Genomic DNA, 23580 nt, shown 5'->3' on the forward strand with positions numbered 1-23580 from the left:
CAGTACAGCTACATTACAAGGGTAGAGCTTTATCACTTTGGCATTTTCTAGTAGAGATGGGCATGAGTATTTGAGTACTTGAGTACCTGATTTGGATGTCAGTATTCTATTAACATCTATAGTAATCACTGCACAAACATATAACCCTATTCTACATTAAACATTTACATTTTCTGGACAAATCTAGATCTAGATCAGATCTAAGGTTACTGGCAGAGTGGAGTGACTAGGCATTAGAGAGATGTTTGGAAGTATTTTGACAAAGTAAACATAATGAATGTGCAGTGCAGGCTATGTACTAGGGCTGAAAAGTCACAATATTTTTAGGCTCTATCTCGATACATGATATCTCGATATTTTTAAATCTCCTCAAAAGCACTTCATCAGTGCTAGGACAGGGAAAAATGGAGAATAACAATATTTCTGACCAAATACCTTCTCTGATGCGACAAATTTAGAGGGTTGACTATCGTTTTGTTTTTGTTTCTCCTCATCAATAATGTGGGTATAACGACTAAGTGGGGTAGTGCAAAGTGTTAAAACAAACAGAAAAGTCTGGTTAGTTGACACATTTGTTGTAATGCAGGCTTTAAAATGAGGGGAAAAATACCATTTATGCCATTTCGCGATACAACGATATCCAAAATCTAAGACAATATATAGTTTCATGCCTGGATAACGTTAGCTAACCCTAACAGCTACATGCATGTTTGCCTGGATGTTTTTGTTTTTTTTTACCTTCCTCTTATGACTCTCTCTCTCTCTCTCTTTTTTTTGTGAATACTTTCATAGTCTCCCAATTCACTCAAGTTTTAGAGTAAATTTAGATGGCCAGTGTAGTGATGGCTGGGTGTGCAGTTATGGGATTGAGGTTCATTCAGACAGGGCAGTTGATGTCATTAGTGAAGCTTGTGTTGAGGGATCTGTTACACAAAGATGGCTGCAACTAACGATTATTTTCATAGTTGATGAGTCTGACGATTATTTTCCTTAATTAAATGATTAGTTGTTTGGTCTATAAAATGTAGATAAGTGTTTCCCAAAGCCCAAGATGATGTGCTCAAATGTCTTGTTTTGTTCACAACCCAAAGATATTTAGTTTTCTGTCATGGAGGAGTAATGAAATCAGAAAATATTCACATTTAAGAAGCTTGAATCAGAGACTTTTGACTGATGATCAAATAAGTTGGCGATTAAATTTAATAGTTGACAGCAAGTCAATTATTATTGCAGCTGTAGTGCGCACATTAACAGGTCTGGTATGGCATAGTTTCAATGCAGGTTCGGGATTGTGATCCGTGCGTGGGAGCAGGAAACAGGCTCCTGTTTGTTTTGTTGTTTTTTTTGTTTTTTTTTTGCTCCAGATGCTTTTGTATGTGAACGATAGAGAAGACGCACGTGAGCCTGTCCTGGTTCTATGCATAGCTCTGCACACGCAGCTAAAATTCTGACTCATTTTTTTAATTCACTGTGTTTGCATGTTTATTCAGCAGTCCTCCTCATCTTCATCATGAGTGCATCGCCAGCATTTTGAGCTGTAATTTTTGTGCATAATGATAAGGCGGTTCAGGACAAAGAAGTTGAGAGGTGACCTTTGTTTCGGTGCTTTCCATTATTCAACAGAGGCCTGAGGAAGGCTGACCACTGGTTACACTGAGCAGGGATGAAACTGGGATTACATACTAAGCCCAGACATCGACCCGCGGGTCCTGTATTGATTCATTCTTTGCACAGGCGTCTCCATGTCTTTATGCCAAATAATGAGATTAAGGAGGTTTCTGCATTTCATTGCTGTCCAGATTTGTCAACTTCACAGTTAGTTGCATGTGATCCTGCCCCCCAGCTCTCACCCAGCCTGCGCAGGAATCTCCCTTCATCAAACTGCTCTGTGAAGTCCCATTCATCCTTTCATTCATTTTCAGTGAGGCTTTGATCGGCAGGGTTTATGAGTAAACTTGTGTTGCAGTTTTTCTGTGCTCGCTTGCCTTTTGATCCTATCAGCTCCTCTACAATTCTCCCTTTCTTCTCCCTCCATCCTGCAGTTCTGCCTCTGCGTGGTGGTGAACTCTGTTTGATGGAGGGTGAGAGGTGACAGAGTTAAATCATCAGCTGAAACAGTAACATGACAGGCTGCCTGCAGGTCTTTAAAGGGATAGTTTGGATTTTTTTTTTAGTGGGGCTGAATGAGGTACTTATTCATAGTCAGTGTATTACCTACAGTAGATGGCAGTCGGCACGCCCTGAGTTTGGAGAAGCAGGCAGGAGTATCAGCATAGAAGCTGAGCAATGTACTGCTGTGGACAGGGGCAGCAGCAGTACATTGATTTCACTGCTTTACCTTGCTGTCAGGCAGCCCCTTTCCTTCGGCACTACATTTCTTCAGCTGTAGAACATTATTGCTGCCTCCACAGAAGTTCCTCTGTATACTCTGGTTCACAAAGGTATCCAAAGTCATTTTGTGGTTGCTGTCCTAATCAGTGTGCACCACAGTGGCGCTTATGTGAAGGAACACAGAAGTTCTACAGTTGAGAAAATGTAATGCCAGTGGAAATGGGCTGTCTGGCAGCAGGGTAAAGCAGTGAAAATATTCTCAATATAGTGTACCCTTAAACAGATATTGATTTTTAAGGTGGCTAAAATGTTTTGTTGCTGCCCCTGTCCATAGCAGTACATTGCTTAGCTTCGGTGTCAGTACTCCTGCCTGTTTCTCCAAACGGCTGCCCACCATCTACTGTAGGTAATACACTGTGCACCCTTCATACCTTCCTAAAATTTTACCGGGATATGCAATCTATGACAGTATGAATGTGTGGCGCTATGGAAAATCACACCACTGGGATTGCTAAATACCCTGGTGATACCACCCAAGCCTAAACCCCACTTAAAAAAATCTGAACTATCCCTTTAAAACAATCTGAAAATGTCACACTCTGAAGTAAAAACAGTTGGTCATTATTTCCTTGTAATACTTTTCCCCTGTTTGCATATTACAATCTTAATAGTATAGCCAGCTGTGTTCAAGTTGAAGTAAATTGTTTTGCTGGCTTTACTTCTTAAAATCTACTTTGAGATTTGTCTTTAAATAGTCTTAAGAGCGACTTCCAGTGTTTTCAAATAATTATTAAAGGGGGCCAGGGAAAGCTAACTCCAGGGCACATTGGTGTGCATCTGTGGCATGCATAATATGTTACTTACAGGGTGTAGAGAGGAATGTGGATGTTGGAGGATGCGTGAGGGTATGTCAGTACACTGGGGGATTGTCCTTACCGCTTCAGCCTAAAGCGGCACCTAATTAAGACACGGTGTGATGCGATGGGAGTCTGGCTGGGAACACTAATTAGACCAGAACCAGACATACTGTATCATTTGTGTCCCAGCAAAAGAACAAACGATGATTAAGCGCTTCTCAGTTGTGGTCTGTTTTTTGTGTGTGTGTGTGTGTGTGTGTGTGTGTGTGTGGGTGGGTGTGTGTGAGTGTGTGTGTTTAACATCATGTTCTTTTGGCTGATGACCTGTTTGCCAGGCAGGTTCTGGTTTTATTTTCTTTGTGGACTTACAGCCAGCTTAGTGGGGAGAACAATGGAGCTGTCGTTCCGGCTTAGCCGTGGCAGAGAATCAGATCCAACCATTATCATCTGCCCTCCACCTCACTCATCCCACCTCTCGCCCACGCTGCATTTTAGCCCACATATGAAATTATGCACTTCCATCTGAGTATGTTGATTAGTGCAGATAAGATATTAGGGTTTCATCCCTCCTGCGTGCCTAAAATGCCAGCTCGTCCCCTAATGGCCTTTTATATAGGCCACATAAATCTCCGTCTGTCCCCACCGGAGGGCATAGCCCTTTATTGGCCCCAATCCATCCCCGCGTGCGCAGGATCTGCGCCTGGTTAATGAGCTCCAGGAGGGAAACGGCAGGTCAGTAAAGCATTCTCAGGTTGATACCCACAGTGACTCCCTCATGGATGAGTCCAGCCTCATGGCTTCTGGTCGTACAGCAGGCCGTGTGCAGGGTGGCTTTAATCTCAGCAGGGTGGCGACAAGGCATTAATCATGTAATTAGGTGGTGAGAGTTTAAAGATGTGGTATGTTCATCACATGCTTAAACAGGGGTCTGGACTTAGGTAATGACAGGAAAGTTGTTAGGGTAAACAGTTCTCCATAAAGACGATGACTTGGGGTTACCACATGAATTCAGGGAATTTGATGCATTTATCTGAAATCGTCAGAGACAATCAGTTTAGGACCTATTTTGCTGGTTTAGTTCTCAGGGTCGCATGTTCCACAGCTCAATAGTGTCTTAATATGACACCATAAGGAGATCTTTAAAAAGGTTTTTTGTTCTTAGCAGTGCTTTTTTTTCACCATGTCACCATGTTAAGATCACCCACCTACAACCAGTGATGGGTAGAGAGCCAAAAATCTGTACTCATGTAACAGTGAATATTAATTTTGAGAAACCTACTCAAGTGAAAGTAAAAAAGTACCTGGTTAATAAATAACAAAGTACAAGTTACTTTCCATTCTAATATTTTTAGGGTGTGTGCCAGCCAGTGCAAAACAAAGGAAAAGAAAAACCCTAACCCTTTTTAATCAGGATTAATAAATTAAAAAGCCAAAACACCTCTAGCTACCATTACGTTAATGTCCTTATTAGAAGATCAAAGAATGAAAGTTACACATGAAAAATTAACATACCGTAACGTACCTAACATTAGCTTGCTAACTACATGTTCACCTACAGTATGTGCAACTTACCTCAATACGCTTGCAGAGGTTAGAGGAGGACTATTGTCTTTTTAAGATCTTGGTATAAAAAGTTTGGCCAGATGTGGTCAGAGATTGTCGCTAGAAGCTGCCTGTTGTTCTGGGTTTTGCTGCGTCATCTTCACATTGTGGTCGAAAGACAGGTGATGCTTCTTTTTAACATTAGAGATGCTCCTCACGTGCTTTCCCCCCTGCTCTTAATCCCCACATTTAGAGCAGATTAGTTATAATGGAGGTATAAATGGCAAACATAGTGAAGTAAATGTAGATTACTGGCTCAAAAATATACCTGTAGAATGTAGAAGTAGATTTTAAAAAAGGAAAACTACTTTCTTACTTAACTTGTAATGTGTTACTACCCACCCCTGCCTACAGCTTATAGCCTACTGGTGTCATACTGCTTGAAACCTTCACCCTGAGATTTGTGGGTAAAATAGCTTTTTTCATTCTAGACATCTCCCTTTGTTCTTTTGCAATTTGAACTGTGAAGCTGGCCCTTATCAATCTCCTATGATGTTGGTGTATATCAAGAGACATGAATAAATATTTGTACATGTCTTTAATCATTAGGAAGATGGTTGTGAAGTGTGTCTTGCATGTTAAATAAAGGGGGCACAGAGCTTGGGAACATAGAGATGATCTTGTTAGTTTTCTGAAAGTTTTCTTTTCAGCTAAAATTACGCAATAAAAACAGGAAGAAGTTGCCTTTTTTAGCTCATGGTAGTGCTCCAATTAGTAGTCAAAACTCTCCAAAAAAGTTGAAGTGAGACACTTGTGATCATCGTACTGGCGCCTGCATCAAGACTTACACATCGTACGTCTTCAGTTGTCGACTCCATAGAGAATGTGTACGTGATCATCTAATGGCTTCCAAATGGTACATGCTGTTAGTGGAAAAGATCACAAATAGCCTGGATAGTCAGGTATTGCCTACGACTACGCAAAGAACGACGAGTGAAAAAGATCACTGTAAATCTGTCCAAGACAAACATGAGGGTTCAGCGGAGGACAGAAACAGGACTTAGATCTCAGTCTCTTGAGAGCATATGTGAGTTTTGTCACTGCTGCACTGGATTATATCAAAAAATTTGGTGGTTAGTTTGTACAACAATGAAACAAAGCAGTGTTTGCATCTGTGACTTCAGCATGTGGGTTTTATATAACAGCTGAAGGCCTAGAATGGGACAGTTTTTAGTTAGTATTGATCCAGGGATGTTCCTGAATCACAGTTCATGGTTTACTTTAAAGTGAAGCATCCATTTTAGGTTGATTTGAATATTTACTGAGTAAATTCAGACTGAAAATGACACAAAATAGCAACAACATGATGAGGAAAGTGTAGGAGAACTCAAATTCAGAGCATTAAAGGGATATTTCACTCTTTCTCTCCTCGTAAGTGTAGGATAACTCACAGTTCTGTGTGCAGGCTGCAGGCAGGGTGGTGTTGCATAACTGTACAGTAGTGCGCGTGTGTGTTTCTGTTTACAAGCCCTATAAGAGAATCACATACTGCCTGCAGAGATTCAAGACTACTCTGCAAATCACAACCCTCTGCTGGCTGAAAACCGCCACCGATTGGCTCCAACGAGGAAGTGAGGGACGAAGGCAACATGGCAACCGAGTCAAAGGCCTGACATGGCCACGGTGACATCAGCAGCTGTTGAGTAAAGACGCTAGCTGTCACTGATGCATATACAAACATTATGCATATGTGGCTCATTTATCTAAAAATAGGTAGGCTGCTTGTGTTCTACGAGGCAAATACATACTGGAGCGTGGGGATGAAAGGCTCCATAGCTGCACAAACACTTCCTGTAATCCTGCTAAAAAACCAAGGAGCCGTGCAGTGTGAGCTACATTCTAATTAAAGGACTAATAAAAAGCTTTCTGCAGCTGAATGAATATTTAATCAGCCAGAGAGCAGCAATGAGAAAACTGTAATGAAACACAAAGGACAAATTAAACAGAAATTCATTAATTTAGCATATCAAAAGATCAAGTTGTGTTTTGAATATTGTCACCAGCATACATTAAGTCTCCAGCGCAGCAACAATGGGCTAATTAAGTGTGTAGGGATTGTGTTATTAAAGGCTTTAAACAGCATTTCACTAACCAACTGTTTGGCACAGTGGCTATTTCAGAACACGCTTTCTTAGATAGTTCTTTTTCTTGGATCTACAGAATAAGCACTATTTTTTTTTTAAGAAATATCTATTCATGCTAAGGCTGTTCACAATATATCAAAACACTGCGATATTGTACTCAGGGATTTTTTGAGTTATTTGAAAGATGAATCAGTAGAAGTTGCACTATTATTTTCATTAGTGCCTTTTGTGTGCAGTTCAGTTTGTTCAATAAAAGACTGTTGGCACTAATTCTCTTTCATTCAGTTAATTCATGAAGCAATTTGTTGTAGTTTAGCAGAATACTGAAAGAAATATCTGTTTATTTATTGCATCGTTACGATATTAAACAGCATATTTTCCTCATATCACACAGATATGTGTTCAGGACAAACCACGCACTTAAGTCCAACCCAGATTATATCTAATTAATGATATTTAGGGCCCTACCTTACACCCGGCGCACAGTGCAAGCACAGCTGCCATTGCTAATTTCAGAGCAATGCAGTCATTCTCACTGCCAGCGCCCACGTTTTGTAAGCGGCAAATGTACTGGCACCCATCAGTGCGCCCATGGCTATGTTGCTCTTAGAATAAGATTCTCAGTCATCCTGGTCGTGGTAGCCTGAAGTGCTATACCATAGGCAACTGGACTTGCTTGAGTTTCTTGAAGACGTTTTGCCTCTCATCCAAGAGGCTTCTTCATTTTTAACTGACTGGTGCAGAGTCGCAGGCTTTAAACCCTGTGTGAGTGTGAACCTTTACAGAGTCGCTGAGGTCACATGTGAGCTCTGAGTTTCAGAGTCGTTAAGGCCAGTTTCACCTTAAAATAAGGTGTGGCCAGGTGCACTGTTTGCATATTGCTGTTTCTAGGCAGAGATTGACAAACAAAAACCTGGTCTACAGTCAGAATGCCGCAGTATTTACCCGCCATTTAAATGGCACATTACTCAGATAGTAAGATGGGCCCACATCACAACATGTGTACTCCCTGCTTATTACACACATGTGTGGATGGGTTCCAGATGGGTGAAATAATACATCATTAATCACATTCTGTAAAATGTGAACATAGCAGAGAGCAGAGCAGAGCTGTTGTCCGACTCCCCATTAGGAGAGTTCTGTTTCCTCAAAATTTTTTATCTTAGTTTTGCTGCTTAAATGCTTCACAATATTTGCTGCAGTGTCATTACTGCTCTGACTGCTTTACTCTCAGCAGAAAAGCGCTCGTTTCTTCAATTTGCACGTGCACCTGGCTTTTAAAGGGAATCATAGATGATACTCTATGTGGTTGAATTCATGTTATGCCTAAAACACACCTATGGTTAATTAAGGGACTAAAGACAACCCCTTTGCCACTTGCGCCTTACTTGTGTCCAGATGATGTGCTGTTTAACTAGCATAACAGGAGTTGGACACACCCTACTGTAAATGCACCTGCACCATGCATTTTAGACCATGAGCTGTGGATTGTTTAATAGGGTCCTAACTGTTCAAATTACTCACTAGTGTTAAATCAAGGTAAAAGTTGAATGAAGACATTTACATGCAGGATTTATTCTCTAATAGGAAATATATAGTCTAGTACATCATTCCTAGTTGTGACACGGAAATCCCAGAATTAATCTTTGCAGAATCAAGCACAAATTCACATTAGCTGCAAACTCCATTTTAAATTTCAGCCTCCAAGGGCAAAAATTAATGCAGCCAAATGGTGGGGAAATTTTTGTGGACTAAGCAACGGAGCAACTAAAAATGCACCAAAACACTTTTTGTTAACAAACTGCAGGTGTGCATTTTTTACTTGCTTGTCAGTAAAGAATGCTTTGGCTCTTGTATTCTAATGGATGGATCATACCACTGAGGGGCCCCTGGGCCGAACTTGTTCATATACTGCAGGACTGTGTGCATGCTTCTTGCATGGTCACTTGGCAATACATGTGCTCTTTTTCAATCAAGAAAAGACCCCAGAAATATATTATTCTCCTGCTGTAGTGCTGCATGTGCAGAATGGCATCCTGGGTGTTTTGTCAGAGATGTAAAGAGCACCAGAGGGGTGCAGCCCTCTGACTGTCCCCCTGCGTCAGTCTGTTGCTGCTGTTGCTCCCATACAGGCTGCAGGAGTGTGGCTCACATGTCACATGCCAGTGAAGGAGTGCAGGATTATGTTCTCAGAGAGGGGAAAGCAGGGCAGCCAGTTCCCGTAGTGTAGTGGTTATCACGTTCGCCTAACACGCGAAAGGTCCTCAGTTCGAAACTGGGCGGGAACAGCAGTTTTTAGCCCAAAGACGGCAGGTGGTGTGTTTGTTGTTGAGCCTAATGAATTGCGGAAGCTGCAGCTGTTGGTTATGTGTCAACAGTGCTGTTCTTTGTTGCGTGCAGGTTTTTACGGTTAATAAAAAGGCTAAACTGGCCACCAATAACCACATATGTGACCAGTTTTTGCTTTTATTAGAATAAGCAAAACATTAAGCCTTTAGTGCCACTTTTTGGTCATAATTTCTTTTTATAAATACTTTGCAACAATTGACACTACCAAGAATCATTATAAAGAGAACTGAACCGACTTCCTGTTCCCCTGCAGTGTCTATCAGAAAGACAGACCATGTGGCAGCTGAACAGCATGCCTTATCTTATCTGCTTTGTACTGTCCCTGCAGATCAGTCAGGGCAGAGTACTGGCTGTATATACATCCTGGTTCACGGCTGTCTGCTTCTTCTTTTGAAGTTAAGACTCATAGTTATGATGTATTCTGTTCTGCCTGACTGATAGAAAGTCCAACCAGAGGCAGGAGAAGATACTGAAATCAACCATCAATTTTCTTTAGGGCCTTCAAGTTGGCCATACCACATGGCAGCCACATGGATTCGGATATTCGAACACACCAAAGGCCGATTAGATGAGGTGTGTGTGTGAGCATACATGAGTCAGGTTTGTTAGGCCATACAGAGCACGGTAACCAGCTGAGCCTCAAACCTGCTACACACTCATAGACATATAGCTCACGGAACAATGAGTTCCCATATATGCTGGTTGAATTACTGTATCCTCCAAACACACTCTCACATATTTATTGCATTCTATATAAGGACAAAGCTTCGAGTGTGTTCCCCAACTGGAATGCGTACAAATCAGTGTGTACAGTGGTCCACTAGATTGGAAGTATTTCTGTGCTTTGCTCCGGGCTGCAGTCTGCCTTGAGTCATATATCCTCCATAGTTTTTACGGTCCTACAAAGACAGCTTTGCATCCTAATCAGAGCCACATTAGCCCGAGGATGTCTCTAAAAAAAAACACCAGACACTTTCTGACTTTTATCATTTCCTTGACATGTGCATGAATGCACACACATACTGTATAGTAGATGCTCATGTGCTAGAAATCCCCTTCAAACATTCCTCGGAACGGAAATCAGTCATCGGACTTTTCATCTGTTTGGAGTGAGATGAAAGGGGGACATGCTGGTTTGCTTTCTATAGGTTCTTAAAAAGGTCTAAAATGTGTTAACATACAGCCAATAAGCAAAAAGGGAGGCTTTAAAATATATTCTTTATAGTCTTCTAGGATATTATTTGCCTTAAATACTTCATCCCCCAAATGACCATTTGTATATGTATTTTTCACCCTTTGTTACATTGACTTCTTGAAGAAAACTATGTTCTTTAAACTAATGAATGAATTGAAGTCATAGTAGTCCACGTTTAACAACAGCAAAACTATATCAAAACATCTGTTTACATCGTTCACCATGGAGGATGCAAGTAAAACAAAATTTTCTTCATGAATTCAACATAACATGGGGTGAGTAACTGATATACAAATGTCCATTTAGGGGGTGAAGTATTCCTTTAATTTTTTAGTGTATTCTCCTACTACATGTCTACAGATCTCCGCTACATTCAGTGAGATTAAGATTAGCTTTATATGGCCACATCTACACCGCATTAGCTCTCTCCAGTCCCTGCCTGCTCTGTTACCTGCTGCCCTCTTCCTGTCAGTCCCCTGGCTGAGCTGTCACTCAGGATAAAACCTTAAATCCTCTCGCCGCTTTGTTTAAACCAGCTGACTGCACACATCCCCCGATGTAAGTCACAATTCATTTCCAAGAAAGCTGTCTCTTCTCATGCAACCCTTCTCCTGACATTGTGTTTCTAATTCTGAGTGTAATATCTAGTATGAACCAAGTCAGTCTGAATTCTGTTGAGGCCTCTCCAGCCAAACAGTCTGCAGTCATCACTTTAAACAAACTAATTTTCCAGGAAAGGAAAAGGGTGAAACAAGTTCCTCTCCAAGTATTTTTAATTAAAAAAAAAAAGAGCCCAGCTGAGGATATGATTTCAAGAGAGGTCAGTGAGTGTAACCGCCGCCTATAAAATACCCGCTTTGTTTTTACAACCCCATTGCAGTGCATTCATATTTAATCAGGTTTTTTTAGAAATCAGCAGAGGCTAATAGGAAGGAAATCGGTGGGAGGAACAGTTTTAGTCTAATTCGTGGGGTTGCAGGAGGCATCAGCAGCCAGTCCTGGACCTTTGCCCAGTTCCCTTCTTGGCAGTAGCTGTGTAAAGACCCAGTTGCAGTGATTACCTGTCCCTCGTCTCAATCCCTGCTGGGAAAACAGGCTTTAACGATGATAGGAATGCGTGAAACCAATGCCAAATGGCTTTTTTACGAGGTAATGAAATACTCTCACTGAGAACTTTTAATGGCCGCAGCCTAATGCCTGACAATAAGAAAAGTGTGCTGCCCTTGTGCTCACCCGACAATCATTATTTTCCTCTACGTTGAGCACATCACCACGCAGCATTGTAATGACATAACTGTGCAGTGCAAGCAGCCTATAAAAAAGGCATTAGCTGTTGTGGCCTCACACGGCGGGCACACACTCCAGGAGACTTAAAACAACAACAGGCTGCCATCTATCATGTCTCGGAGGACATCATGGGACGTGTGACCCAGACTTTGAGAATGTGTGCGGTGAAGTAGGCCAAGTGTCTGAGCCAATCTGGAGCCCTTGTTGAACCCCAAGAGACTGCAGAGGGTATATGTGGGGAACATAAGTGGCATCTTTCTTTCCTGAAGGAGACTCACTGACTGTGTTGTGGCACAGGCTGCAATGACAGCCTGACTTTCATCTGGTTAGAAAAATGGAGCAGTTACAAGGTGAACTCTGGACTCAGTGAATATTAATCACAGTTTCAAAGCGTCCCCCCTCACCTTCTGCTCACCTCTGCAGCTTTGCCTTTCTTGTTCAAACATTTGCACGGTGGTTATCGACATTTCCTCAGCAGGGGTTTCTCAATGCATGCCTGAAGATTGTGTTTGTCCGTGTTTTTTTTGAGGAGGGGGGAGCAGGTGTCAGCCAGTTCCTGTAGTGTAGTGGTTATCACGTTCGCCTAACACGCGAAAGGTCCTCAGTTCGAAACTGGGCAGGAACAGCACTGTTTTTCTCTGCCAGAAAACAGGCGGTGTATTTCGTCTACAGAACAGCAACTGTTCATTTCAAGAAGCTCAAATGACAAGCCCATCTTGTAATACACACCAAAAAGTAAAAGCTGGCTTCCTAATTTGTTTTAGTAGAGGAAATAATCTCCTCTCTTTAAGCGGGGAACGTGAGGGTCGTCCCTGTGTTCCCAAGGGCCTAGTCGAGGCGTGTGTTGGGTGTTGAGCATGTGTGTCTCTCGATATAAACTAACAGTGTAGGAGATTGGTAAGGGCTGTCTTTGCAGTTCAAATTGCAGAAGAACAAAGAGAGATGGATGTTTCGAATGCAGCTTGAATGGTAAAAATCAGTTCAGCCACTGTTTAGATATCAGTGTCTAAAATCTCACACATTTAAGGGCATCATTAGGCTGTAAGCTACAGGTGATTTCAATATTACAACAAACAAACACTGAATATTTGACTTTAAGAAAAAACATTTCTGAGACAATAAACCCCCTCAAAGGTCTCCTTAATGAGTCACCTGAAGAGGATATCGAGCTGGGGAACATAGATACACTGCTAAAAATTGTTTTAGTTGCTCCACTCTGGTGAGATACCCAAAGTTAAACCCTTGCCTTTTACTCCCCGCCAGAGAAAACCCTGTCATGCATGTGTTGCCATTACACAAAACTGTTTCCTCTGTGGTGAATGTATTTGTAGTGACTTGTTATTGTTGTTTCATAATGCTGTCAGGCAGAAATGTGACTTTTCCACAGTTTTTATCTGATGATTTGATTAAGCCGCCTCCTCTTTTGGGAAAATCCCGTACAAATGAAGTCATGTGCCCTTATTTGGTCAAAAATCCTATCAAGCATCATGTCTTTGTCTCTGTTGTGTCTTCCAGCTGGATCCTCAGACGGTGCAGTCCAAGAACTGGCACATGGACGTCATAGAGATGAATGGGGTAAGACACAAGCAGTTTCAACTCTGATAGGACTTATCTCTTAGATTATAATGTACTATGTGTAATGTAGTCTTGTGATGAGATGTTATGTTTGGCAGAGATGATAAGGCTGGCCAGTTTTTCTGACTGCATAGCGTTTCTATTCACTGAATCCTCTTATATCCCTGCTGATGTGAGAAATGTTTTCCCCACAAGTACAAAAGTTTGTGTACGCACAGGTCTTTGAAAAGGAGAATTGAGTTGATAATATAAATAGGGCTGTCCCCGAATGGAAACAGATTTACCTGTTTAAAGGAGTTATATGTAAGAAATCTAAAGCAAATAGTTGTAAAATCCTCCTAATATGTCACAGAGACTAAGGAATAATGTTCATATAACATACTGATCTCACCGACAACAATAGTACAGCCAGAATATTCGCATTTTAAAAAAAAAATTACAGTCGGCAAATCATGTTTATGTTTTGAATTTGTGTTTTGGCCTGTTGCGCCACCCACCGCCGTCTACCAGTCACACAGTCAGTAGAGTCTCAGCATCAGTTACAGTTACGACTGAGCTACAGCAGCACGGCAAGCAGCATTAGCAGTGTCCCGGTACATAGCATTAGCAATCTCCTCAGCTGTATCCCGGCAGCAGCGTTAGCAGCAGAGAAGCCAGACTTGCTCGAACGGTCCACTGGAAAACCGAAGATCAAGGACGCGGCGACATGGCCCTGCCACGGCAGCCGCCCATGGGCAAACAAATCAGTCTCCAGCGTGCCACTGTCCAGCAACCTCGAATCTGTAGAGGGGGGGGGGCGGACACGACTCGCGGCAGTATTTTGAATTTGAGTGCAGTAACCGTTTTGGCCACATTCTTACATACAGCGCCTTTAACATGAGCATCCAACTTTTTGTTCCGTCTCCTGCACCTTCAGTAATATTCACAGGCCTCATATCTAGTAGGAGTGGGGGAAAAAATCGATACAGCATAGTGTTGCACTATTTTTGTTTGGCAATACTGTATCATCACACAGGGCCAAGTACCCATTTTTTTAATGATACAAATTATTAGTATTGCAAATTAAACTTTAGGTAGCCTACTAGAATAATATAATCAGTTGCTTTGTCAGTGCAACAGACACATTTTGCTGCTGCAAAAAAAATGACCGAAGTGAAATGAACAGACTGAAAACTTAATCTTATTAGATAAAACAGATGTTGACAAAGTTTTCCTTTGGGAACATAATTTACAGTTAAAAAAAGGTAATAAACTGCAGTATATTTTAGGGCAATACTTACCACATCTTTACATATTTAAAATCGTAATAATATTGTATAGTGACTTAAGTATCGTGATAATATTGTATCATGTATCATATCTAGCGCAATGAAATCTGCGATGCTGTCTGTAAAAGACGAGCTATGATCATCGTCACTACTGTACGTGGGATGGCCCTAGCAGAGGTATAAAGTACATAACATGTGTTATAGCCTTAAACAGACTTATTGCCTGCATTGCATGTGTGGTAAATCAGCCCAGATAATTGCAGATAATCATTGTTCAATGATGTTGAATTTTGCTTACATCTTACTTTGTTAGTTTTGTCCTTCTAAAGTTAAAAATGCTGCCAAACTACAGACGTCTTCTGAGACCTCTCTGCCTCAGGTTTTGTCATCAAACCTGTTCATCCTGTTAGAATATAAAAATATAATATAATGTACACTGAAAAATAATGACAGTGCAACTTGAAGATTTTCCTGTCAACTGAGGGGGTCACTGAGGCGACTCGTCAACTTTCAGGGAGCAGCCCTAAATATAAGGAAATCTCAAAAAAAAAAAATCTGTTCGGCTGTAATCTTTACAATAAAATCCACATGTTAAAATGTTGAGCTTGAATATGTCGGGTATTAAATTTCAATGTCAAAACCGCTAAATCTCAATGCAAAGAAAAACATAAAAGTTGTCGGGGTCCCAAAGTTCGGTTCTTCTTTGAGTAACGCAGTTTCCTTTCTCTTCAGATCAAAGTGGAATTCTCTATGAAGTTTACGAGTCGGGACCTCAGCTTGAAGAGAACGCCATCCAAAAAACAGAGTGGGGTGTTTGGAGTCAAAATCAACGTGGTGACAAAGTGAGCATGTTTCCGTTAATGAGACCAGAATGTGCTGTTACCTTCAAAATAAAATAAAGTCTTTGCAGCTTTATGCACATTTATTGTTGTATATTTGAGCTAGCAAACAGATAAATCTGTAAATGTACCTACATTATCAGAAAAGATAACATGCTGTTCATGTCCACAGGCGCGAGCGCTCCAAGGTGCCTTACATCGTCCGTCAGTGCATTGAGGAAGTGGAGAAGAGGGGGATTGACGAAGTGGGAATCTACAGGATCTCAGGGGTGGCCACGGATATCCAGGCCCTCAAAACTGCATTCGACACCAGTAAGACTCCACTGACTGTCCATCCCATCATCTTGACCTGAGAACTAACAACAGTTTCAACAACACAACAGATTGTATTATATGTAACAGCAAAATCCCATCAGTGAATCATCGGAATTTCCCTTTAAAGCTGATAGTTTGGTGACCTACATCTAATCATTTATCCCGTCAGATTACATAACACCACAGCAGTCATCAAGCATGTACCTGTTACAAATTTAGTGCATGCATAAACACTGGAAGTTTAGTATATATATTATTAAACTTAGGCATAAATTATGGGGGTATAAAGCAATGTTTGCAATCTGCCATAAAACAACAGGATGATCAAGCAACTATGCACTGTTGAAGCAGGGAGTACCATGATATTGATGCAGAAAAGGCACAAATTGGTGCATAAATTAACCAGAATGCAGGAAATGAAGTGTTTGACACTCAGATTTTAACATCCCTGCAGCCCAGAGGTTTAGGTAATCGAGGCCTTCGCTCTAGCACCTAGTAGACGTGAGAATTGGGGGGCCAGGACAGATGAGAAGCAACAGCTGTCAAGCGTTCAAGTTTTATGTTGCGTAAGAGTCTCTCAGCGTTGGTCCCAAGCGGAGCACAGTATCACCTTACATTTCTGTGTGTAGTATCATTAAGCACGTCTGCATCTGTCTCCGTCTGGATGTGAGGTTATTGAGAGATTACATTATTCCCGGAGACGGAAAGAGCAGCTGTGTTATTGTTCGGCTGTAATAATGTAATGCGTTCACTTTCCAATCGCTCTTTGTTTGTGTCTGACCATGGAGGATGGAAAGTAAAATAAGTATCACTAAATAAATAAATTAATTAATAAATATGGAAATAAACGCAGAGGTTAGGACCTCCTCCCTCATTAATGTACAGACACAGAAATGAATAAATGTAGTTATCCAAAAATGTAGAAATAAATTTAAGATATTTGTCCAGTTTAATTTGTTTTTTTTTTAAATGTTTTTTTACATTTATTCATTAATTTATTTATGTATTTGTTTCAGCATTTATTCATTTTTACTTATTTATTGCTGTATTTATTTATTTATTTATGTCCTGTTTAACTATCAACTTTTATTTATTTATGCAATTTTTTCATTTATTTCAGTATTTATTTATGCATTTTCTTTTTTTTTTTAAATATTTATTCCTGTATTTATTTATACATGCTCAAGTTATTGTTTATCCTCCATATCTGACCTGTAGATACCAAAGACATCCTGGTGATGCTGAGCGACATGGACATCAACGCCATCGCAGGAACACTGAAGCTGTACTTCAGGGAGCTGCCGGAGCCTCTGCTCACCGACCGCCTCTACCCCGCCTTCATGGAGGGCATAGGTGCGACCTTTGAGTCCTGGAAGTGTGTGTTTGTCATCAGTGGGGAGCTAAATTTGCCCAGCTGGAAGAGATAAGGGCTGAAGTTAGGAAGCTGTCGTCCCATAATTGAATCTGACATCTTTTTTTCCTCTCCCTCGCAGCGCTCTCAGACCCGGCAGCCAAGGAGAACTGCATGATGCACCTCCTGCGCTCCCTGCCCGACCCCAACCTCATGACCTTCCTCACTCTGCTGGAGCACCTCAAACGGTACACACATGCACGCAGTAACCCACAGACATAGACAGGGACTCCCACTGATCACAGTTAGGCCACCTGTCTGTAAAAAAGAAACCATGTCTGTTGGTATAATCAGAATAGTGAAGTTGATGTGTCTCAACACCCGTTATTATATACAGTAGAAATCTTTTAGACCAGTGGTTCCCAAATGGTGGATCCCGGTGCAAAAGTGGGTCACTGGTCCATTCTGAATGGACCGCAAGTGACTCACGAATGTGTCAGGTTTGTAAAAAACACACATTATTTTGAAGTGCAGTGGATATTTTCTGCCCATGCTCAGGTTCATTCTTGTGTTTTGGGTTTCTACTAGAACATGTTTACATGTTTTAACGTTCACTTTATTTTTCTCGTACTGTCTGCCATAATATACCTGTATTCCAGTGCGTTTTATTTCCTATCTCTTTAAGCCCTTCTCCCGAAAAAGCACAGTCTGCCCCAATTAGTCAGGTTTTCCACACCGTCATCGCATCGGAGGAATGACTATAAAATAGTGACACTCTCTACCCTGAAAAATCACAAATAAAAGCTTTTAAACTCAAATCATGTTTAGCTGATGTTAGCATCTAGCTACATGTAGCAGTGTATGTAATCTAAACAAGGTCCCAACTGATGGGTTGAGGTCCAAAAATGGGTAGCAGGTCCATTCTGAACGGACCATAAGTGTGGGTTGTGAACGCATCGAGTTTGTAAAAAACACACTGTATTTTGAAGCAAAGTGAATTTCTGGCACAGAGCTTTTATTTTGAAGTGGCGTTTCCTGCTGTAGAGTTAGTGACTAACTGACATCTACTTAACAGAAACAGCAAACTAGCTCAACGACATGGCCAAACGCAAGTATGACGCCGAATATATTAAACTGTGTGGACCTTGAGCTAATGACTGAGGAGAAATCTGGACCAGTTGGGAACTGCTGTTTTAGACCATCTCATGTCTTATTTTCAGATGAACTCGCAGATAAATTCAACCAGTCATTTAATTGTGATCCTCCCAAACATCTCACAGGCAGAGGCCTATTTTCAGTCAGACAGCGAGGTCCTGAAATATGAAACTCAGAGTTTGAACTGTTACCCTCAGATCATCATTTAAAAGTGCCTATAATTAGGACCAAGCCATAAAATGCTGCCATTTACATGTTGAATGGTAGATAGTGTTAACCTTTGCGTTGATTGCTCACATTGTTTACTTGTATTTTTGACCTGGGTGCTGTGGAACATCTGTCTGAACCACTCAGTAAACTATGTCCGGTTGTTGTTGTTCATCCCCTGCAAGGAACAGTGAAAATACTTTGAACTCTGGATAGTTGCTAAAGAAGATTTGTTTTCTGTTATTTAAAGAGAGGTAATCAGCAGTAGTAGTTTAACAGTGTTCATTTAAACCTTCAGATCAACACCATCTTTTGACCTTCACGGTACAGCCACAATTCTGTGTTCAGTTTCTGCCTACGTTTGTAATGGCTGCCTTCAACATGGCACCCCTGACTGTCTCTCCAATGTTTTAACCCCGCCCTCTTTGACTGACAGGCCTCCTGGTGTTTTTTTTTTTTTTTTTTTTTTAAACAGGGTGGCTGAAAAGGAGCCCATCAACAAGATGTCCCTCCATAACCTGGCCACTGTGTTTGGCCCCACTCTGCTCAGGCCCTCAGAGTCAGAGAGCACGAAGGGACAGCACATCACCTCCGCCTCTGACATCTGGTCACATGACGTGATGGCGCAGGTACCTACACACAGACGCATTTTGGTGCTGACCAGGGTTGGAAATTAACTTTTTAGTCTATTGCCTCTGTGGCCGGTGGATTTCAAAATCTAGCAGCCACTCATTTGTTTGCCGTTGTTTTTTTTGTTTTTGTTTTTTTCGGCTTGTGAGTGACGCAAAACTAGCAGCCACTTGCATATTTTATTAGCATTTAGCTAATGGCTGGTGCTAATTTCCAGCCCTGGTGCTGCCTTAAAACTAATAATTGTGTGGATATTTACCTTTCACACAGTTGTAGCAATGTTTAGACCAAGTTTTAGTTTTCGGACCTTTGAATCTACAAAAACTCAGTATGCATCCCCTCTGTGACTGTACATCGTAGATGGTAGACTGGTGCGTACATGCAGATTTCCTCGGTCGCCGCACATGTTTTCCGGATGAATTTCACTCCCACGTCGCTCAGTGACCCCTGTCACTGCGGTCTACTCTCCCAGCTGTATTTAGGCTGCAGGCCATCCATTCATCTCTACTGAGAGATGAGTTTCCTGTGCACAAATGTTTTTTTTTTGCCTTGGCAGAATAAACAACATCCAGAGTAAATCATCATAAATGGGGCAGCGTGCACATGCAGGAGGTCCCGTCAGTCCACTACAGTGAGGCTGAGTGTTTGTATTGGGGCTTCTTTAAATTCTAAATGTTTATGGCGCAAGTATACAAAATGTCACACACCAAAGAAAGATGCTTCCGCTGCCATATCCTCAACATAATCTCATATGATGGATTCTCCTTTATTTTAATAAAAGAACCATGTAGCAGCAATAAAGAATTCCTGGACATGTTTTAGAGACACAGACTCACAAATGCACCTTCTCAGGAGAGTAAAATACATATTGTAAATTAAATTACCAACAAGAACCTGTGTTTCCTGGTAAACTGCTAGCAACATTAAACAAAGAGTACATCAAATTAAGTTTTCCAGACATATGCCCGCCTGATGAGACCCATTAAAGGAGGGATTCAGGGACATTTGTGGAACATTAGACTGTTTTAATAAAGCAGATTTTCCAGACGTGTTCATTTGTGACTTAACTGACTGTCAGAATTCATCAAAATCATAAAAAAGGTTTTCTTTAAACTTTATTTTAGTAGTCACAGGTCAGGGTTGTGTGTTTTTTCACAGGAGTTGTTGCTAAGCAGCAGACTGAGTTAAACACAGACTGCAGACAAACTTCGAGAAGCAATTAACAGGCAGAATCCAGCTTCAGGCAGATAACAGAGCAAAGAACAACTTTCCAAATAAGTGCTGAATTAGGCAGCAGTCCAACTTCAAAGCAGCCAGACATCCTTAAATATTAACTAACAATTAAATAGTTTGTAGCAGTCAAACACAAGAGTCATAATTATCATTTAAAACTCTAGAAGAGAGCAAAGTTGTTCTGTAATAATTTTTACTTAGAGAGAATCAAGCATAGGAAGACACAGTCTGCTTCACATCAGGTGGTTCATTTGTGGAAGAAAAAATGATGAGGAAGTAGATCCAAGTGACCTTATAGATAAAAATATGTACTGTACCCATTCATAAAAGGTGAATGGCAGCCAGTGTTAGATCACAGTCAGATTGATAACTTGTACTGTAGATGTACAAATGTAGTGAAATTGTTGCTTTAGATGACGAAAAGTGTAGTTCGAACAAAACAATATTAACATCCTTTATGTTGTAGTTTTTAAATATTTTTTGATTTTATGGGCTCAGCCTTAGAGATAGGGTGAGGAGCTCGGACATCCGGAGGGAGCTCGGAGTAGAGCCGCTGCTCTTCTCGTTGAAAAGGGTCAGTTGAGGTGGTTCGGGCATCTGATCAGGATGCCTCCTGGGTGCCTCCTGTTGCACGTCCCACTGGTAGGAGTCCCTGGGGCAGACCCAGAACACACTGGAGGGATTACATATCTCATCTGGCCTGGGAACGCCTCAGGGTCCCCCAGGAGGAGCTGGAAAGCGTTGCTGGTGAGAGGAACGTCTGGGGTGCTTTGCTTGGCCTGCTGCCCCTTTGACCCGGCCCCTGATAAGCAGATGAAAATGGATGGATGGAAAAATATTAAAGCGTTAAGTACAAGCTAAGGGCTGGCGTGGACGTGAACCCTTGCCCCACTTCTCCTTCTCTTCCTTTTGTTATTTCAGTAGTCTCTCATGTGCGCTCTGTCTCTCCTCCGATTCTCCATCACATTGCTTTGCTCTGTTGTCGTCACTTTCCCTCTCAGTTGCAGCGCCTCCCCTCCCCAGCTATCCCCATTTACCAAAAGTATCAGTGTAAGTTCTTTGCTGTGACTATATCCAGTAGCAGAAATGCTGGATGATGACACAGCTGAGTTAATTGTGGAAAACATAAAGCAGTGTGTCCTGTTTGTTGGTGGTTGCTAGGCTCAGAGGACAATGGAAAGTGTTCTTGTTGTCTTTGCAACAACGGCAGCAACAGTAATATCTCTTGGAAAAGTTGACAAGTTGTCTGTTTCCACTTTAATTTGGAAAGAATTAAAACAAATTTTTAACCAAACAAACTTGTTTTCTTTCTTTCTTCACAGGTCCAGGTGCTGCTCTATTACCTGCAGCATCCTCCCATCTCCTTTGCCGAACTGAAGCGCAACACGCTCTACTTTTCCACTGACGTTTAGTCCCCACCCGCCTCCCTCAGGGCGCCATCTGGAGAGGAGAGCGTGAGAGACTCCATACAAACCTTGGTCCTCACCACTCGGTCCTCCTGCCTCACCTCTCCGCCCAGCAGGCAGCTCATCTTGACTGTACAGCCCCCAAAACACACATCCCTCCTGTCTGCACCCCTGAACCCCCCCCAGTCCTAAAAAGAGATGGAGCCGAGCACGTAGGGAGGTGGTGAAGGAGATTTCCTGGTCGTCTAGTAGTCACATGTCCTGTTTGTAATGTGAGGAGAGCAGAGCCGCCCCTCCCACCGACAAGACAACAAGGCATTCTGGGACCACTGCGGAAAAGATCGATGGGGGTCCGAGGCCACAGCCTGGTGCGGTGGCACAGGATCACACCGGTGTGTGTCATAAGCGAGCCCTGTCCAGACGCTGGTTTGATGAGTCGACTCAGCTTCTTTTTCCTGATCAGAGGCATTCCAGAAAAAAAAAGGCATTTACATGTTTAATAATTATGTTCAGCAGCTGTTTTGTTTCCTTTTTTCTGTCTTTCTGGCTTTGTGCATGTGGTGGAGGAGGCCGGGGTGTGTGAGTGACGATATGGATGTACTTGAGTGAGTGTGTGCGTGCACGTGTGTGTGTCTGTGTGTTTAAGGGACTATGAGAACTTGTGAGGTGTAGAAGTGGCTGGGAGCCACCCTAATAAACGGCTGGTGACGTGTCTCTCTGTGCTGACAAACAAGAGAGAGCTGCCCTCCCCAGTGAGTCTTGGCCAAATTAGCCCTATTTATTTTAAATATATATAATATGTGTGCCTGTACAGTTCTGTGCAACTAGAGAAATGCTCTAAGGAGTCTGTTTTTTGAAGTTTATTCAGGTAGTGACGTTATTTTTAGTCTGATTTTCTCATTCACCATGTCCATGGTTGGTAAGCTGTACTGAAAAAAAAAAAGTCTGCCAATTAATTTCAGATCACTTTGTAGAGGAGAGAGGGCACTCTGTGACATGAGGGTTGTAGGGAAAAAACACAGTGAATGGAACATTTAGCTTTTTTTCTTGTTGTTTCATTGCAAGCCTGTTCCAAGTGTCTTACTGCACCGGTATAATCTATAGAGTTGATTTGTGTAGTTGCCCTCATTGCATGTTCAGCTTGTCAATCAGACCAGGCCAGGTAACACAAAGGTAGGTTGTCTCTGCAAGGCCCTCGCTAAGACCGGCAAACGCCCATCTCTGCTCTGTACAAAGCCAACCTTTCTGCTATCAAGCCTGCGACATATCTTAAGATACTGTAAGCACTGCTAGATGAGTACTATTTGATATTTTTAATATAAGATTAAAATGGAATAAAAAATGTTGTATTTTACTTCCTTTGAGAAGAATTTCAGTATACTGTAATATTGAGACTAAATGTCAATGTGAACTTTTCTCCCCCTTTTTTTTAGTAAAATAAAAGTTACCAAAACACTCTCACTTTGTGTCCGTCTGTGTCAATGATTGAGTCTCTCTGGAAACATGTCAGCCAAAACATTTAAACCACTGACAGGTGAAGTGAATAACTTTGATTATTTTGTTCCAATGCATTGTTCTGCTGGGAAACCTTTGGTTCTGGCATTCATGTGGATACCACCTGACATGCTCCACCCACTCAAACACCATTGCAGACCAAGTACCCCCCCCCCCTCATGGCAACAGTACTCCCCAATGGCAGTGGCCCCCCAGCAGGATAATGCACCATGCCACACTACAAAAACTGTTTACAAATGGCCTGTGGAGCGTGACAAAAAGCTCAAGGTGTCAACTTGGCTTCTAAATTCCCCAGGTCCCAGTCTGCTCAAGGATTCTTGTGATGTGCCGATATCCCAGATGTACCCCTAATCCAAGGTGGGGCCTCCTTGGATCGAACTT

At 41.8% G+C, this 23580-nt stretch overlaps 1 protein-coding gene and 2 non-coding genes across 7 annotated transcripts in view; all 3 read left to right on the forward strand.

The window, feature by feature from the left end:
• abr (ABR activator of RhoGEF and GTPase) overlaps positions 1 to 23145 on the forward strand; it is a 209596-nt gene extending 186451 nt beyond the window's left edge. For all 5 annotated transcript variants that reach the window (XM_078172357.1, XM_078172358.1, XM_078172359.1 and 2 more), the window contains 7 exons: positions 13221 to 13280; positions 15281 to 15390; positions 15560 to 15699; positions 16921 to 17055; positions 17196 to 17301; positions 18891 to 19044; positions 21601 to 23145. In XM_078172357.1, the coding sequence (XP_078028483.1) occupies positions 13221 to 13280; positions 15281 to 15390; positions 15560 to 15699; positions 16921 to 17055; positions 17196 to 17301; positions 18891 to 19044; positions 21601 to 21690 (795 nt within the window). In that variant the 3' untranslated portion in view covers positions 21691 to 23145. The remainder of the gene's footprint in view (positions 1 to 13220; positions 13281 to 15280; positions 15391 to 15559; positions 15700 to 16920; positions 17056 to 17195; positions 17302 to 18890; positions 19045 to 21600) is intronic.
• On the forward strand, positions 9090 to 9162 carry trnav-aac (transfer RNA valine (anticodon AAC)). The gene has a single exon. It is a non-coding gene; the product is annotated as a tRNA-Val (tRNA).
• trnav-aac (transfer RNA valine (anticodon AAC)) lies at positions 12258 to 12330 on the forward strand. The gene has a single exon. It is a non-coding gene; the product is annotated as a tRNA-Val (tRNA).
• Positions 23146 to 23580: the final 435 nt, after the last annotated feature.

This window comes from Epinephelus lanceolatus, chromosome 11, assembly GCF_041903045.1.
Source record: "Epinephelus lanceolatus isolate andai-2023 chromosome 11, ASM4190304v1, whole genome shotgun sequence".
Classification (NCBI taxonomy): domain Eukaryota; kingdom Metazoa; phylum Chordata; class Actinopteri; order Perciformes; family Serranidae; genus Epinephelus; species Epinephelus lanceolatus.